We start from the raw sequence: 18,549 nt of genomic DNA on the forward strand, positions 1-18,549 counted from the left end.
ACTAGCCCTTCGAGCCTGCCCCGCCATTCAATAAGATCATGGCTGATCTGTCGTGGCTCAGTTCCACATTCCCGCCCTCTCCCCATAACCCTTAATCCCCTCTCTTATCAAAAACCCATCAACCCGCGTCTTAAAAATATTTAGCGAGGTAGCCTCCACCACTTCAACGGGCAGAGAATTCCAGAGATTCACCACCCTTTGAGTGAAGAAGTTCCTCCTCAACTCTGTTCTAAACCGCCCCCCCTTTATCTTGAGGCTGTGCCCCCTAGTCCTGCTATCCTTTCTGAGCGGGAAGAGTCTCTCCACCTCTATCCTATCCATCCCATTCATCATCTTATACGTCTCAATGAGATCTCCCCTCATTCTTCTAAACTCTAACGAGTACAAGCCTAATTTATTCAGCCTCTCCTCATAGCTCAACCCCCCCAACTCCAGCATCAGCCTAGTAAACCTCCTCTGCACTCCCTCCAAGGCCAAAATATCCTTGTGTAAGTATGGCGCCCAAAACTGCACACAGTACTCCAGCTGCGGCCTCACCAATGCCCTATACAGCCGCAGCAAGACCTCCCTACTTTTATATTCAATCCCCCTCACGATGAAGGCCAGCATCCCATTCGCCTTCCTGACCACCTGCTGCACCTGCAAGCTGGGTTTTTGCGACTCATGCACAAGGACCCCGAGGTCCCTCTGCACCGTCGCCTGCTGCAGTTTTTCTCCACGTAAGTAATAATCCTTCCAACCATTATTCCTATCAAAGTGGACCACCTCGCACTTGCCAACATTAAATTCCATTTGCCATTTCCTGGCCCATTCGCCCAGCCTATCTAGATCCTTCTGTAGACTCTCCACACCCTCCGCACAATTTGCCTTTCCACCAATTTTGGTGTCATCAGCAAATTTCGACACCCTACACTTGGTTCCCTCCTCCAGATCATCTATATAAATGGTAAATAGCTGAGGCCCCAGCACCGACCCCTGGGGCACTCCACTAGTCACCATCCGCCAATCCAAATAGCACCCATTGACCCCCACTCTCTGCCTGCTATTTGACAACCAGTCCTCTATCCACGCTAACACCCTACCCCCAACTCCATGCCCCCTGACCTTCTGCAATAACCTCTTGTGAGGTACCTTGTCAAACGCCTTCTGAAAATCAAGAAACACCACATCCACCGGCTCTCCTCTATCCACCGCCCTGGACACATCCTCATAGAACTCCAGTAAATTTGTCAGACACGACTTCCCTTTAATGAAACCGTGCTGCGTCTGCTCTATCAAGCAGTTCCCCTCAAGATGCCTCGCTATTTCCTCCTTGATGACGGATTCTAACATTTTACCTACAACAGACGTTAAACTAACAGGCCTATAATTCCCCGCCTTTTGCCTGGCACCCTTCTTAAACAACGACGTAACATTAGCCGTTTTCCAATCTTCCGGCACTTCCCCGGAATCCAGCGACGTCTGGAAAATAACCACCAAGGCATCCACTATCACCTCCGCCATTTCTTTCAGGACCCTCGGATGCATTCCATCTGGTCCTGGGGACTTGTCCACAATCAGCCCCTCCAGTCTGTCGAGCACCACCTCTCTAGTAACAGTAATGTCATCGAGACCCTCCAGTCCTACCACCTTTCCATCTCTAACATCCGGCAAATTATTCACGTCCTCCTCCGTGAAGACCAAAACAAAATGATGATTTTGATGATGAGAGTTTTGTCAGTGTGAAGTGTGTTTGCCTGAGAGCTCTATTAGATTAAGAGTTTTTTTTAAATCTCCATTTCAAGGACATGGCTCTGGAAGTCTGCCCATCGTAAATACTGGGTGAGAGGTTATGGAAGGGAAATCGGGGCAGGAGATGGCATGAGGGATATGGAGGTGGCTTGGGGAATATGAGGGGGCATGGGAAATATGAGGGAGAATAAAGGGGCATGGATATGAGAGGGCAGGAGCATGTAAGGATCATGGTGGTGAATGGGGGTTGAGGAGATGTGAGGAGTGAGGACTGGATGGCCTAATAACCCTTACTAAAACTGAACCAGTCCCAGAGAACTAAAGTGGGACTTTCAACCAACATGCCTCAGCATTTGCATGCATCCGGGCCACCTCTGAACTGAAGGCGTTGGACATGACTCCATCTTTGCCCACCTCCTCAGAGCAAATATATGGACGGTGGGACCCTTATAAAAGACATGAATTTGTCAAATTGAGAAGCTTCCTAACTTGGTTCCAAACATGCGCGGGTTAGGTGGATTGATCATGCTAAATTGCCCCTTAGTGTCAGAGGGACTAGCTAGCGTAAATGGAATGGATTGTGGGGATCGGCCCTGGTTGGGATTGGGGTTGGTGTAGACTTGATGGACCAAATGGCCTCTCTCTGTACTGGATGATTCTAGGACGCAATCTTCTCTCCTCTTTCTCAAAAATCCAGCCTTTGTGTTCACTGGAGGAGGACGTGCTATTGATGCTGGCCACATCTCATATACATGAGTCTATTGCAGATTCTAATGAAACTATCACATTCTCCACTAATTCCTCCAGATTGGAGAAAGATTCCACTTACAGCTGCATTCTGCCACCATTCTTCCCTCTCCCAATTGTCTCCCACCAATGCCTCAGGACTATAGATCCTCTTTCCTTTTGGAATGAGGGAACTGCTTCTGGGGAAGTATATGATGCCTGCAGCTCCACCATAATAAAACAAAGCCATTGGAGGGATTTCTCATTTCCTGCCACTGTCTTCCTTAGGTTTGTCTGATGGCCAAAGAATCGATTTTGCACCCTTATTCAGGTGCAATCAGATTTTCAGACTATAAACTTTTAGCAATAGGAACATGAATAAATCGGTCCCATTTGATACTCTTCTCACTGTACTCATAATTCATCCTCTCATCAGAAATGTATGCAGTTGTTCGTAAATACATTTTTACTATGTCTGATCAACTTTCCTTGGTAACTTGTTCCACAATTGCATCAGCCCCTCGGTGAAAAGTTCTACCTGCCCTTCCTCGTACATGTAAGATAGCAATTTTGTACCTGTAATATCCTGGCAATTAAACATATCACCATTGTGAACAAATTTGCCCACTTTGATCTTGTTCTTTCCCTTCATAATCTTAAAGACATCAGTTAGATCACCTCAAAATTTATTGTTTTGGAAAAGAATGAGATCAAGATGCCCAAATTTCCTCATAGTTAAACATCCTGAACAAGTATAGCCTCAAGCACATGAATACCTTTCATAGTAAGGACAGAAAACCTGCACAGAGCATTCTAAATAGAATATGACCAATGCTTTGTAAATTTGTCATCATGCTACTTCAGCTCGCTGATTTTTTGAATCTAAATACATGGGGAAAAAATTAATCAGTTAAGTCTCATGGTCTTTTTTTGCAAACAACCCCTAACAGGAATACCATCTTCAAATTGCCAATTTAAAAATATATTACACAGAGTCAGTGTGTCACAGCGCAAGATATTTAAACCAGCACTGAGAAATTATTGAACTGAGCTGTTTCCAGTGTATCATGAGAGGTTTCACTGGACTGAATGGAGATTGAAATTAGTTCAAGTCTCTGAATTCATTATGCAAATGAGAATAACAAAAAGTTTAGTTAACAACTTAACACCCTCTGCCTCGTTCACATCTTTTCCTCATTATACACACAGCTGATCTAAAACAAACTAAATAACCAATTATTAACACATTGAGTAAAATATCTCATTCTCAGAAGAAAGGTATAAAATCTGGCAGAAACAAAAATTGAAAAATAGACCAAGAAATAAAAATCAGATGGAAAAGAAAGGTAAACTGAGAATAATAAGATAACAAAAATACATGTTAATATATTATCATATTTAGCAGATTGTTTGAGAGTTTAGGGTTGGTTGGGGAGGATGGGGCAAGGTGTGGAACAGTTGATGCAGAAAACAGATGTGATCAGGCTGTGTTTGATCAAGTTCCAATAGTATTATCACAGTGAAACATGCTAATGTCAGAGTTCCAGGTTTCAGCTAAACACCCAAACTGCTTCTCCTCTACCTCAACATTTAGCAACAAATTCAAAATCCTATAGAGAAGGCCAGCATAAAAATACCATGACCTCTACTGGTGGAACTCTCCTTCAGGCAGTGTCATCACCGGTGACACTGTTTAGGTGACATAGTGTCACAGTGGTTAACACTGCTGCCACACAGTGCCAGGGACTCTGGTTTGATTCTGGCCTTGGGTTACTGTCTGTGTGGAGTGTGCATATTCTCCTCATGTCTGCGTGGGTTTCCTCTGTGTGCCAGTAAGGTGTATTGCCCCTTAGCGTCCAAAGATGTGTGGGGTTGGGTGGATTGGCCATAGCACGAGATTACAGGATGGGGCAGAGGGATGGTCCTGGGTGGGATGTCAGAGAAATAACAGGTACACATTCAAATCCCCATACAACTTCTCCAACGGTTGTAGGAAATAACTGATCCTGTTGTGATTTTGTCTGACTTTATCTTGTTGATCTCATCTCAGGAAGAACATTGCAGATGGCATTGCAGATTCAGCACTGAATCTACTGCAGAAGAGTGAGATGAAGGTTTCCCTCTCTATGGTGGCTTTAGGAGCTCAAAAAGAGTAGAATTTCAGCATTTCAACCCAATTTGAAGTATATAATTAGCATCATTTAGCACAAATGGTCCATCTCACTCAGAGAAGGCACAGAGCAAAAAATGGAAAAGTTCACTCTGGAGCAGTCAGGGAAGCTCTGAGGTTGAATTTATGGAGAATAGGAGATGTGGTGATTACGACGATTGACCCTTTAAGAGCAGCACAGCAGAAGAGGGAATGTCACCTGGTTTGAGGGACCAATTGGGACTGAGAGTGAGTTGGGAAGCACCCCAACCTTAGACACAAGATACCTAGAAGGAAGGTAAAAGACATATAGGGACTGCAACAGCTGGTAGGCTGCTGTAGGGCACAAGCCTCTGCATGAGGTTTCCTTGTTAATAAATATTCTTTGCATTCCTTATGAATTGTGCCATGGGATGCAGGAGACAAAGGGTAGGGTGTCAGAGGCAAGGGCAATAGGGCAGCACCACCCCACGGCTGGCCCTTTCTGCCCTCCGACTTAAGCTGGGGAGGGTGGGTGAGATTTTGTTGCCGCAGGGAGCTGGATGTGAGCCTGGCCACTATGATTCCCAATGCAGCCCTGTGTAAATAGAGCAATTCCACTAATCTCTTTCAGTAATTCCACCAACCTGAATCTGGATTTTAAAACAGGCCTCTATTTAACTGAAGCATAGATTTCCTGGGTTGAGTTATTAAAAATGGTCTTTTATGTGCCTATTTTCATAGAGCTTACTGTTTCTCAGCAGGACCCATCCTGAAGAAACCGAATCATAAGTGAAAATGAAACGTTCTACAAGCGTGAACTCTGCAAAAAGAATAAAGAAGTCCACAAGTTTCTCTCACTTTTTTCTAAATTGAAGCCACCCACATTCAACTTATGTGAAAAGTGGGGAGATGGTGGTGTAGTGCCATTGTCACTGGGCTAGTAATCCAGAGTCCAGGATAATGTTCTGGGACACTGGTTCAAATCTCACCAAGGCAACTGGTGTAAAAACCTATAAAAATTGTCTGCTAAATCTGTAATTATCAAATGTTGTAAAAGCTCAAAGCAAAATACTGCAGATGCTGGGATCCGAAACACACATTCTGATCACTTAACGGACACTTTTAGCACCTCTCTCAACCTTCTTCATTCTCATTTACATTTTCTTTGTCCCATTATAGCACCCTCCCACCCTCATGGTATAAATCTTTTCTCATTTTCTTTGCTCTTAGCCATCGAGGGCCATCCAGACTTGAAACTTCGGCTCTATTCTCTCTCCACAGATTCTGTCAGATCTGCTGAGATTTTCCAGCATTTTCTGTTTTTGTTGTTAAAAACTCATCCAGTTCACCAATGTCTTTGAGGCTGAGAACAGTTTGCAATGTTTCAAAAGGGAAGTGGCAGGCATTAGCAATCATTCAAGACTGAAATGGGGGTTGGGATGGGGGGTATTTCTTTACTCAGGGTTGTGAATATTTGGAATTCTCTACAGTAGAACATTAGTGAACGTTCAGTCTTTGAATATATTCAAGACTGAACTTGCTAGCTTTTTAGGTATTAAGAGAATGAAGGGATATGGGATTGGACAGGAATGTGGAGTTGAGACAGATTATCACTTATGATTTTATTAAATGATGGAGCCTGTGCCTGCTCCCTATTTCTTATAAATATCCTTCAATAATTGTATATTATTGGAACTGAAAAACTAATCTCAGTAATGATGACTGTGAAACTACCATTGATTATTGCAAAAATCTAACTGGTTCACTAATGTCCTTTAGAGAAGGAAGTCTGCCGTCTTTACCCTGTCTGGCCTACATGTGACTCCAGATCCATAAACAATTTGTTGACTCTTAATGCCCTCTGAAATGGCCTGACAAGTCACTCGCTTCAAGGGCTATTAGGGATTAGCAAGTAACATTTTAAAAATTGAAATACTAAATGTGATGGAAATTCACAATAGACTTTTAATGTCAGACTACCAAGATATTAGTTGAGTCACTGAATTTCAAATCTCAAATCTTGTTTAGTTAGTCATTTTCATCACCATTATTATTACAATAAATACATTGTTTAATCTAAGGCCAAAAGTAGAAAGTTTGACTATAAATTGGGTCAGTTTAGCTAATGATGTTATACTCGATCCTGGATATCAGTGAATGTTGGTTCGTTATGTCTCGGACTGGATATATTTTCAAATTTCAGAATTCAAGCTAAATTTCAGCAAAATGGTGGCAGTATTACACCATTCAACCATGATTTGCAGAGAGAAATCAATATTTATCAAGTTCTTGCTTCTAATGAGTAAAAACAGACAGGCAGGTAATGTTGAAATTTCCAAACTTGGATACATTAGCACAATCTTCAGATCGAACAGTTTCAATTTAAAGTACAACCATATTGCATTCCTGAAATGCTTGCAGTGTTGGGGGGAAGTTTTCAACCTATATTCGCCATCAGAGAGAACAGCTACGTGGATGGAAAATCCAGAGAGACCCAGGAAATACGATTCTCTCTGGAGAGATCGCGTGTCCCCGCTATTCACCAGTGATACTCGCCAGTGATGTCATGAGGTTCATGTCCACAAAGGGCAGGAATTTCATTTAATTAGATTTTAATGAATTTAAATATGATTAATAGCCCTACGTCACATGATCCCCACTCACTAAATATTCATACCTCGCCAATGTGACTCCTCACAATATTCCAAAAAAAGCTATACACCACCACAAACCGGTGTTTCAAGTTGGGACAAGTAACATCAGTATGGTCCAGGACATCAGTTGAACTTTGAAAATAAATGGTAAGATTTTGCCCATGTCACATATGGCGACATGGTGGCACAGTGGTTAGCGCTGCTATTTCGCAACACCTGGGACCCGGGTTTGAGTCCCAGCTTGGGTCACTGGCTGTGTGGAGTCTGCACATTCTCTCCGTATCTGTGTGGGCTTCCTCCAGGTGCTCCGGTTTCCTCCCACAGTCCAAAAGACGCACTGGTTAAGTGCATTCGCCATGTTAAATTCTCTCTCAGTGTATCCAAACAGGCGCCAGAGTGTGGCAACTTGGGGACTTCCACAGTAACATCATTGCAGTGTTAATATAAGCCTAACTGTGACACTAGTAAACAAACTTTAAAACAGATTCAACTGTTGTTATGTAGAGAAACTATCTGTAAGTATAGCCTATTTTTGTCATTATTTAATCATTAGTCCAATCCTCCCCAGTCCATTCCAGCTAATATGTAAATAATGACATGATAAAGATTCATTTAAATACAATAAGTGGGTTATCTAATGTAGCTGAAACTTCTAAATTAATTATTCTCAAATCAGCTTTTAGTAATAACATGGATTTTTATCAACAACTTTTTCCACTTAATTTAAAACTGACAAGTTTAGCAGGCAAAACCCCTCGTTGGGTGCACAAAGTTGTGAAAATTGCCATTGTATTGTAGAAATCACACACCAGACACTTAGATAACAGCAACTCTCATCATTACCCTTCTGATCTAGATTACACTGAATTTATAGAGTCATAAAGGTATACAGCACAGAAAAAGATCCTTTAGCCCATCGCATCTGCGTCAGTGAAAGACGAATCATCTAACTATTCTAATCTCATTTTCCACCATTAGGTCCACAGCTTTGTTTGCTTGGCACTGCAAGTGCACATCTAAAAGCTTCTTAAATGTTGAATGTCTCTTTCTCCACCACCCTTTCAGGCAATAAGTTCCAAACTCTCACCACCCTTTGGGTGAAAAAGCTTTCCCTCTCATTCCTTCTAAATCTCTTGCTCCTTACCTTACATCTATGCCCTCGAGCAACTGATCCCTCCACCAAGCAGAAATGTTTCTTCCTGTCTGCTCTATCTATGCCCCTCACAATTTTGTACACCCCAATCATGTCCCCCCTTAGTCTCCCCTGCTCCAGGGAAAACAACTCTAGTCTGTCCAATCTCTCTTCATAACTAAAACTCTCCAGCCTAGGCAACATCCTGGTAAATTACCACTGCACCTTTTCCAGTGCTATCACATTCCTCCCATAATGTGAGCTGCACACTATAATCTAGCTGTGGTCTAACCAACATTTTATACATGTCCAGCATAACATCACTCTCTGCTTCCTGCCACTCAGTCAATCCTGGATCCAATTTGCTAAATTTCCTTGGATTCCATGGGCTTTTATCTTTGCTATTAGGCTCCCATCTGGGATCTTAACAGAACCCATTCTGAAGTCCAAGCAGACTATGTCAAATGCATTGCTCTCATCTACACACTTGGTCACCTCTTCAAAAAATTCAATCAAGTTGGTCAGACTTGACTTTCCTTTAACCATGCTGACTGTTCTTGATAGTGGTCAGCACTGCTGCCTCACAGCACCATGGACTTGGGTTTGATTCCCAGCTTGGGTCACTGCCCGTGTGGAGTTTGCACATTTTCCCTCCGTCTGCATGGGTTTCCTCCAGGTACTCCGGTTTACTCTCAGTCTGAAAGATGTGCTGGTTAGGTGCATTGACCATCCTAAATTCTCCCGCAGTGTATCCGAACAGGTGCCGGAATGTGACGACTAGAGGATTTTCATAGTAATTTAGTTGCAGTGTTAACGTAACCCTCATTGTGACTAAAGTTTACTTTAATCCCTACCTCTCCAAATGCAGGTCTGTTCTGTTTCTCAGGATTGCTTCCAATACTTTTCCCATCACTGAAGTTAGGCTGATTGGCCTGCAGTTTCCTGGTTTATCCCTTCCTCCCTTTTAAGTAATGGTGCCACATTGACTGTCCTCCATTCCAATGGCCTCTCTTCTGTGGCCAGAATAGAAATGAAAATTATTGCCTGCCCCTCTGTTATTTTCTCCCATGCTTCACTAAACAACCTGGGATACATTTAATCCAGCCCTAAAGACTTATCTACTTTTAAGCCTGCCAGACCATTCAGAACCTCCTCTCAGTCTTTGTTAATTTATTTAACTGCATCAGAGTCATTCTCCCTGATTTCTGTACTCATATCGTTTCTCTCACCAGTGAAAAAATAATTATTTAGTATTCTACCTATGTCCTCCGGCTCCATACACAAATTACCACTGTGGTCCTTAATGGGCTCTTCCCTTTCCCTAGTTACCCATTTACCCTTAATGTATTTATAAAATAACTTAAAATTTTCCTATATTTTACCTGCCAGTGTACTTTCTTGTCCTCCCATTTTGCTCTCATAATTTTCTTTTTAAATTCGCTCTTGCACAATCTGTACAACTCTAGGGCTTCTGTTGTTCCATTGCTTTGATATCCATGCACTTAGCTTCCAATATTTAATCAAGTGGGCATATGTAAAGTTATGGGTATTGTAAAGTTATAAGGGTGACTTCAATTATTTACTTAAATTATTAGGACTCAGAACTCTAATTACGTAGAACATTTTGAAATTGATAGGAAAGGTGAAGTAGCTTTTGATAGATAAAATTTGTATAGCACAAGTAAACCGTAGTCCATGTATTGTGGTTTTTTATATTAGCCAATTGCCAAAATAGAAGGATACAATGTTTGAAGCTATTCAATCCTACGGCACCCACCTATTTTACATGATATTGAGCAGAGTTATACAGGTTAATTACGGCCCCTTGAATTGGGGTCATACAAAACTCGATACCTCTCCAAGCTTATTTTCAGTACAACTTCTAAAATGGTAATTGAGATGCAAGAAAAAAAATGCGAACTTGAAAGTCAAAGCGAAGACAGGGCTAGTGTTGAACGGCCTGTCAGAGCTCGAATCTGCTTTACAATATTATGGCGGCATATAGGTTTACCAACTCACAGCTGAGTTCTTGACCAGGTAAGTATAGAACAGTACTGAGTGAAAGCCAAGTTCTGCCCACAAAGGGAGATAAATTCAGAGACAGATTTTACTGCCTGTTATCAGACCCTCCAACAAGGGTTACATCCATTTGGTGTATAAACTAAAGACCACATGATTTTCTGCTTTCCTGCTTTGGCTGAGAATGGCAGGCTGGTAAGACAAGAAAAATGAAAGAAAAATGAAATGTGTAACTGTAAAAAAAAATCAGATGACGGAAAATCAGCAACGCATTTCACAACTCTCAATTTTTATTTCCAATGACTTGAAAATCACAATTGGAAATAAAAACTGAGGGGTGTACAAGGAGCTGCCAATTCACTACCACCAATTTTACAATATCTCACAAGTCAAAATTATCCTCCCACTAAATCGACCTGGATTTTACTCTTGTACATTCCTGCCTATTAAACAGCAGTTGAAGCAGTGATCTACAAGTTGTTTTTCCACTGTGTTCATTGCCAATGTGTCAATTTCTCAGAACCCACCCTCACCTAACTGCACTGTGGAAACATCAATCCAAGGACTGTAGTCGTTTCACTAATATAATCGCCAGGAAGTTAAGGAAGGGCAATGAACGTGGATTTGCCAGTATGACTGACATCCTAAAAACAAATAATCAAAATCGTAAAAGACAACTACAAGCAGACGATTGACGAAAAAAGTCATAATTGATTAAATAGAAACATTGTTAACTTATGGCACAATACTTCAGTTATAAATTGTTGATGTGGAGATGCTGGCACTGGACTGGGGTAAACACAGTAAGAAGTCTCACAACACTAGGTTAAAGTCCAACAGGTTTATTTGGTAGTGCACACCACTAGCTTCAGTGCACAGCCCCTTCATTAGTTGAGTGGGAGTTCTGTTCACAAATAGGGCATATAAAGACACAAACTCAGTTGGAATCAATGTCATGTTGAAGGCTCCGGAGAAGATGTTGTACCTTCTCCACTCCGGGAAATACTCTATCCGCTGTGTCCCGTGTTTGTCTTCTGAGGAGGTCGGTGCAGTTTGTCATTGATGAAGACAAACATCTCGCCAAGGCCATCCCCACACCCCCACTTCTTGCCTTCAAACAACTGCACAGCCTCAAACAGACCATCAAACTATCCAGCCTTCAAGAGAACAGTGACTACAGCACCATACCACCTGCCACAGCAACGTCTGCAAGATGTGCCAGATCATCGATGCGGATGCCACATCTCACATGAGAACACCATCCACCAGATACACGATACATACATTTGCAACTTGGCCAATTTTGTCTACCTGATATGCTGCGGGAAAGAATGTCCCGAGGCATGATACACTGGGGAGGCCATGCATATGCTACAACAATGGATGAATGAACAACGCTCGACAATCACTAGGCAAGAGTGTTCTCTTCCTGTTGGGAAACTTCAGCGGTCATGGACATTTGGCCTCTGATCTTCAGGTAAGCGTTCTCCAAGGCGGCCTTCATAACACACGTGTTATGAAGAGTCACTGAGCAGAGATTGATAGCCAAGTTCTGCACACATGATGGCCTCAACCAGGATCCTGGGTTCACGTAACACTATCTGTAACCTCCACAACGTGCCTGGGCTTGCAAAATCTCACTAACTGTCCTGGCTAGATCAATACACATCTCTTTAACCTGTGCTTAACCCTCTCTCCATTCACATTATCTGTACTTTTAAGTCTTGATTACCTGTAAAGACTTGCACTCCAATCATTATTTTGTAAATTGAGTTTGTGTCTTTATATGCCCTGTTTGTGTACAGAACTCCCACTCACCTGATGAACGGGCAGCACTCCAAAAGCTAGTGGCTTGTGCTACCAAATAAACCTGTTGGACTTTAACCTGGGTGTTGTGAGACTTCTTACTGTAATAAATTGTGATGCATGCAATTCAACATAATATAGTATAAAGAAAACTATAAATTGAAATAGTGTGTTTTTAACCTGAAATGTGACTTTCTGGTCAATATGAGTAACCTGGAACTGTTTGGAGAATCGTTCATCTTCACTCCAGAATAGACGGATATCTGGTATTCCATACAAAATCATCGCTAGCCGTTCTAGCCCCAGGCCAAAAGCATATCCAATCCTGTCTTGAGCACCAGCTGCAATCAGAATCAGAATGAAACAAAGACCTTGTGAACATTAATAACAAAACATCCAGTTAACTTACAGGCTACTTAAAAAGCATAACGCATGACCTTGCCAATAACCTATCAGCTGATGGATCTAAAGCACGAGTAGGCAAAGGGCAGAAGCAAGTATAATTTATACCAGTCTTCATTATACACAGCAACATAAACATGTTTGACAAGATACTTTATTAAATTTGTTATGAATAATTAATATGGCTCTATCATCTGGTCTGACACCATTTACTTGGATGTTACTTTGTTCAGTTTAACCCAAGCATGTATACAGTATCCCTCACTTGCCACAAATGATATTTTGTGATAGACTTAAAGTTAGGTTTAGTCAATGTGTGTAAAACTTTTTTAAGCAAGGAAAACCATCCAAGGAATGTTTTTGGTGAGTATAGCTTTATTTTGTTTCAATTAGTTTTATTACATTTTCTCTACATGAAACGTTTACAAAGTATTAGCAATTAACATTACTGTACATAATGAGGAGAAAGGAATAAATTGTGTCTCATTAACCCATCAAAAGTAAGCTGTTCCAAAGACAGTGAGGCTAGTTAATGAGTAAACTAATTGTTACACACCAAAAGGCCTCACCTCAGCCTCATCTCAATACTTCAGCATTGCTAGACTGGAGACTGAAATTAGGTATGGGGTCTTAATTGCGAGTTATTATTACTTTGAATTTTACAGCATAACAACAGTCCACTCAGCCCAACAGGTCTGTGCCAGTATTAATGTGCCATATGAATTTCTTCCCCTATATCTCACTCACCCTGTCAATATATCCTTTTATTTCTTTATCTACTCATGTATTTATCAACATTCCTCTTCAATGTATCCGTCATTGTGATGTCAATCACCCCATGTGACGGTGAGTACTACATTGAGTACTCTGAGTATGGAGTTTTTCCTGGATTTATTAGAGGCTTTACTACATTTATGAGCACAAGATTTGAACTCCCAGAGGAAGGCTGGGGTGAGGGCACGTTTAATCAGGCAAGATGGTGGTGAGCAGGGACGCTGTCCCCTTTCCGTTTTCACCCCAATTAAATCTGTGGTGGGAAGGCTCAGTGTTGGCGACACCATCCAGCCGCCAACTGAGGCCCTTAAGTGAATAGTAATTTACCCACTAAAGAGACAATTTGTTATCTATTTGCAAATTGATGTCAACATCACATTCTCTGATCTTTGTCATGAGTCTTCTATTTGGTATTTTATCAAAGACCTTTTGAAAGTCCATGCATATTTCATCCACTACAGTACATTATTCCACTTTTTCTGTTACTTCAAAGAATTCAATAACGTTTCTAATTCTTTCATCAGATGTGATGCTGACTAGGCCAGCAGGACTTTTTGCCCATTCCTGTTGTCCCTGAGGAGATGAGCCATTTTCTTGAACTGCTGTTGTCCATGTGTAGGTACATTCATAGTGCTGTTAGGAAGACAGAGTCTCAGGATTTTGATCCACAGGCAGTGAAAGAACAATAATATATTTCCAAGTCAAGATGGAGTATGGATTGGAAGGGAACTTGCATATGGTGGTGTTCCCATGAATCTACTATCCTTGTCCTTCTAGTTGGTAGAGGTTGAGGGTTGCTACATTGCATATTGTATATTCCATTTTGCTCCTGTGGTGGAGAGCGTGAACGTTTAGGCATGATCCTCAGTTTGAAGTCTGAGGTGACCATTCTTCATTACATTTTTGGTGTCAGCATGCTTTTCTATTATACATTCTCTACCATGTTAAGCTAATTGGTCAATAGTTCCCTGGAGCTACCATTCTTTCTGAATATAGGAATAGCATTAGCTCTCTGCCAGATTTTATTAAACTCCCTTCCACACGCACATATCCATTCTATATACTTGTGCCTCTGCTACTAATTGTTAGGTTAATATGAATGGATGCAATCATCCATTCTCTAAGTTTGATTCGTTTACCAATTCTCTTTTTTATCTTATATATCTTTCAACCTTTTTCTAAAGCCTGTCCTTCTAATGTCATGTTCACTGTAGTCAAAATGAGGCAATATCCATTGGCGGTATTTAATGGACAACTTGCTTTTAGGGAAGACCCGCCACTCAGACATGACGATCCTAGGGGTGGAAGTCCTGCCCAGGAAGGTCCATTTGAATGCCCATGCCATTGGGAAAACGATGGTTGCTGCTGGTGTGACACCCACCCAAGGTCTAGAATCATTGCTGGATCCAAGGTTACAGTGGGGGGGGAGAGGCGGGGTGTGTGGAAGGTAGGGGATAGGGAGTTGGGATTGTGGGGAGAGGAACAAGGGGAATCAGCAGCAAGGTTACAGGGTGGCTCATATCAGGATCTCCACGTCTGACGTCAGGCCCCTTAATCAAGCATCAACTGCCTTTGAACAATGGTTCCCTCTGTAAGCCCACAAGCAAAAATTTATTCATCATGCTCCCCACATAATGATTCCAATGCCTGCCTCTGTATTAATGCCAGTGACAGTATGAGGCTTTGCCATTTATCTACCACCTAAGGTTCACAATGGGATGTGAGATGGGAAGGCCATCCACAGGCTTTTCCACCATAGATTTAATTGGGGCAAGGTAGAAGGCAATAGGCAATCTGTTCTCTTGATTAAATGCTTCCGCCACCAAAGTAGCCATGAAGAAGGACATTAAATTGCACCTAACATTTTTACCATTTCTTTGTCATTATTCAAGTTTACCTTGTGCTTTCCTTAAAGGCTCTATCCCTTTTGTTATTCATGTGCCTGCAGAACAATATTTCTTTTTTTTGATTTCAAATTTAATTCCTCTTTAGATTTCAGAATCTGCAAACTTGCATGTGTGATGCTAAAAACCTGCATTTTCAACAAGAACTCTGTCATGTAAATTAGGTGGTATTACAATTTCTCAAGAAGCAGTAGTGCACCACCAAAGGTATTTTTTTCCCAAACTGTGTTATTGGAGCCGACAGACCCTAAATGACAACGTTAATAGGGAAGACAACGTCATAAGAAAAGTCATTCTTGGGATTTTCAAACAACCATTGTTAGGCAAGTGAAAATTATATATTTTTTAGGTGCTTTAAAGTTTAATTGTGTTAATTATTTGCTGAACCACTTCCTACTAGTTTTTATTCCCATTGTTTCAGAGAGCAGATTAATTTGCAGGACAGTTTTTATAGCTGTTGAAGCCTCTTTAAAAGGATGATTTTTGAAACTGTATACAGTTGTTTAACGCTCACAAATAGGGCAATGGGGTCAGTGTTTTCTCAGGGGATAAGTATTTCAGCTACTCAGCTGGAGGCAGTAATATTTTTTGAAGGCCAAAATATTGCAGCTTCCACTTCTAACCAAAAACCAATTTGCATTCATGGCTTTGCTTACTGAGGCAACCTTGCCATTGGAGGATTGTTGAAACCACCTCCTTTGAGTATGTGCTATATTGTTTATACTCTTTTGATTTGATTTGATTTATTATTGTCACATGTATTAGTAAACAGTGAAAAGTATTGTTCCTTGCATGCTGTACTGACAAAGTGTACCATTCATAGAGAAGGAAAGAAGAGAATGCAGAATGTAGTGTTACAGTCATAGCTAGGATGTAGAGAAAAATCAACGTAGTACGAGGTCCATTCAAAAGCCTGACAGCAGCAGGGAAGAAGCTGTTTTTGAGTAGGTTGGTTCATGACCTCAGACATTTGTATTTTTTTCCTGACGGAAGAAGTGAAAGAGAGTATGTCCAGGGTGGGTGGCGTCCTTTATTATGCTGGCTGCTTTTCCGTGGCAGCAGGAAGTGTAGACAGAGTCAATGGCTGGGAGGCTGGTTTGCGTGATGGATTGGGCTACATTCACAACTTCTTATAGTTTCACACAACGTTTTGTAGTTTCTCGGCTTGCCTCTGAGTTTGGGGCCGCCTTCAACCTCAAGGCAGGAATTTAAATTTAGGTTAAATTCTCAACATACATCAAAGTAGTAAATGGCCAATGATATATAATGGTTAGCAAATGGGTTGTTGCTACCATGATCATTCATGTCTATATTCCTTACTTGTGAATCTATAAAAGTTAGCAGGCCTTTTTATCATGAAGTGATAGTAAAGGCGCACCCTGTCCATACTTGATACTTATGATTTGCACAATTCCAGAGGATAGCATGAGATCAGGAAGACAAATGTTAGCTTATTTCTTCTCTTCCTGGCCTGAGGAAATTATGGCTAATTGCAACATTCTCATTGTCACCATAGCTGAGATTAGCTAATTAGCACAAATTACTGTGTTATTGATATGTTTTTACTAGACAGAAATATTTTAGTAAAACACAAGGATATTGGAGTTCAAAATAAAAGTTTAATTCAGCTCAGTGGCCCATAGCAATGTGTTCTGAACTGGATTTTGAATATCACCCAACATTATTTGCATCATGACAGCCAGAGCCCAAAAGGTGTGGAGAATAAGTTTGGTTTTAATATTACAGCAATTTCAATGTTCTGTCAAGTTGTATCAGGCATTGAAGCAGAAAGGATTTAAGAAGTATATACAGACTCCTCTGGGCTCCACAAGAATGTGGTGAGCAGTTGCTGTCCCTCCAAAATCAGGTCACATTCCCTCCCACCTCTCCTCTCCAGACTGCCCAATATTATTCAGGGCCTTAGAGATGACGTGCTGCAATGGAAAGCCCATTTGGGGTGTTTAAAGTTTTCTAGTCACATGGTAATGGATGTGGCCTCTGAAAGGGCTTGGATTTCTCATGGGTAAGAATGCATGGGTGAGTGACTGATGCACTCTGTCATTATGCTGCCTGAAAGTTAAAAGTGGTCCCATTAAGTTCAGATGTTCATCATTTGGGAATCACAGTAACTAATGTCTGTGGGCTCCATCTGGAGGGGAGTTTACTTATTTAACTAGGACTCTTACAGGCCAATCATCCTGACATGGAAAGTTAGATGGGAATCAGGCTGTTGGTTCCTCTCTAGATAGGAAAAGAGAGGTGAACACGTGGGATGAGATTTTCCAGCTATTCATGCCAGCGGGATCTTCTAGTCCTACTGATGGCACACCCCCACCGTGAGTAGCATGGGGTGGATTCAATGGGAAATCTCATTGACAGAGTGACACTAGGTGATTCTGCTGCCAGTCAACAGTGGGCTGCCTCCTACCACTGAAAAACAAGCCATGAGGAGGCCAGAGAATCTCATCTATTGTCTAGAAAAATCCATTGGAGAAAGGTGCCAGGGATCATGCTTGATCTCCCAAAGATAGAGCCAGTTAGAACAAGTACAACTCAATGCGAAACTCACTAACAGCGAAAGCATTGGAAACTCTATAACTGTCTTCCTTAAGAGAAACGAAGTAAGGTTAAGCTATGTATTGTAAGGTTTATTATAAATATCATTCTGCTGATTCACTAACCAATTGCAAAATAAACATGTTTATTTATTTGTATTTGGCTTCATTTCACTAAACTGTTGGTTCACCTTTTGAAATGCTCAAGAAGCACACATAAGGCTTCTTATAAAATTACAGTATCCACTTAATACATCAAGGCTTTCGCCCATGGTCACAGTATTGTTGAACTAGATATTGAGCAACAATGATGAACAGCCCATGCAGGATCTGCCTACAGGAAAGATCAGTGACATTGACCTGAAAAAACATCCAGACCTAAAACTTCTACTAGCTCCTAATTTTGATGATGGATAGTTCTCCAATCTATACCTGCCTTTTCTAGGTTAACAATAATGTGGGCAAAACTACAGTTGACTGCAGGGTATATAATACTGAATCACAGACAGTAAATAACATCTTCACTATGCTGAACATTACTTCTCACAGACTATCCTTGGGGACTGATGCAGCATAATTAAATTCAGCCACATCCTATGTGCCTAGCATGTATATTTTAAAGCAACAACAAATAAGACTGTTCCTTCTGTAATGGGAATTTGGTACGATCAAGTAGTCTTTTTTCTGATTTTGTTACTCAAGCTGCTACAATCTC

The 18,549-nt window shown here is 41.3% G+C and overlaps 1 protein-coding gene across 5 annotated transcripts in view; it reads right to left on the reverse strand.

Annotated features, from left to right (window-relative positions):
• Positions 1 to 18,549, reverse strand: part of fars2 (phenylalanyl-tRNA synthetase 2, mitochondrial) — a 452,664-nt gene that overhangs the window by 165,447 nt on the left and 268,668 nt on the right. For all 5 annotated transcript variants that reach the window (XM_080202025.1, XM_080202019.1, XM_080202043.1 and 2 more), the window contains one exon: positions 12,380 to 12,540. In XM_080202025.1, coding sequence (XP_080058151.1) covers positions 12,380 to 12,540 — 161 coding nt within the window. The remainder of the gene's footprint in view (positions 1 to 12,379; positions 12,541 to 18,549) is intronic.

Source organism: Carcharhinus amblyrhynchos, chromosome 2, assembly GCF_965287045.1.
Source record: "Carcharhinus amblyrhynchos chromosome 2, sCarAmb.v2.hapA, whole genome shotgun sequence".
In the NCBI taxonomy this organism is placed as follows: Eukaryota; Metazoa; Chordata; class Chondrichthyes; order Carcharhiniformes; family Carcharhinidae; genus Carcharhinus; species Carcharhinus amblyrhynchos.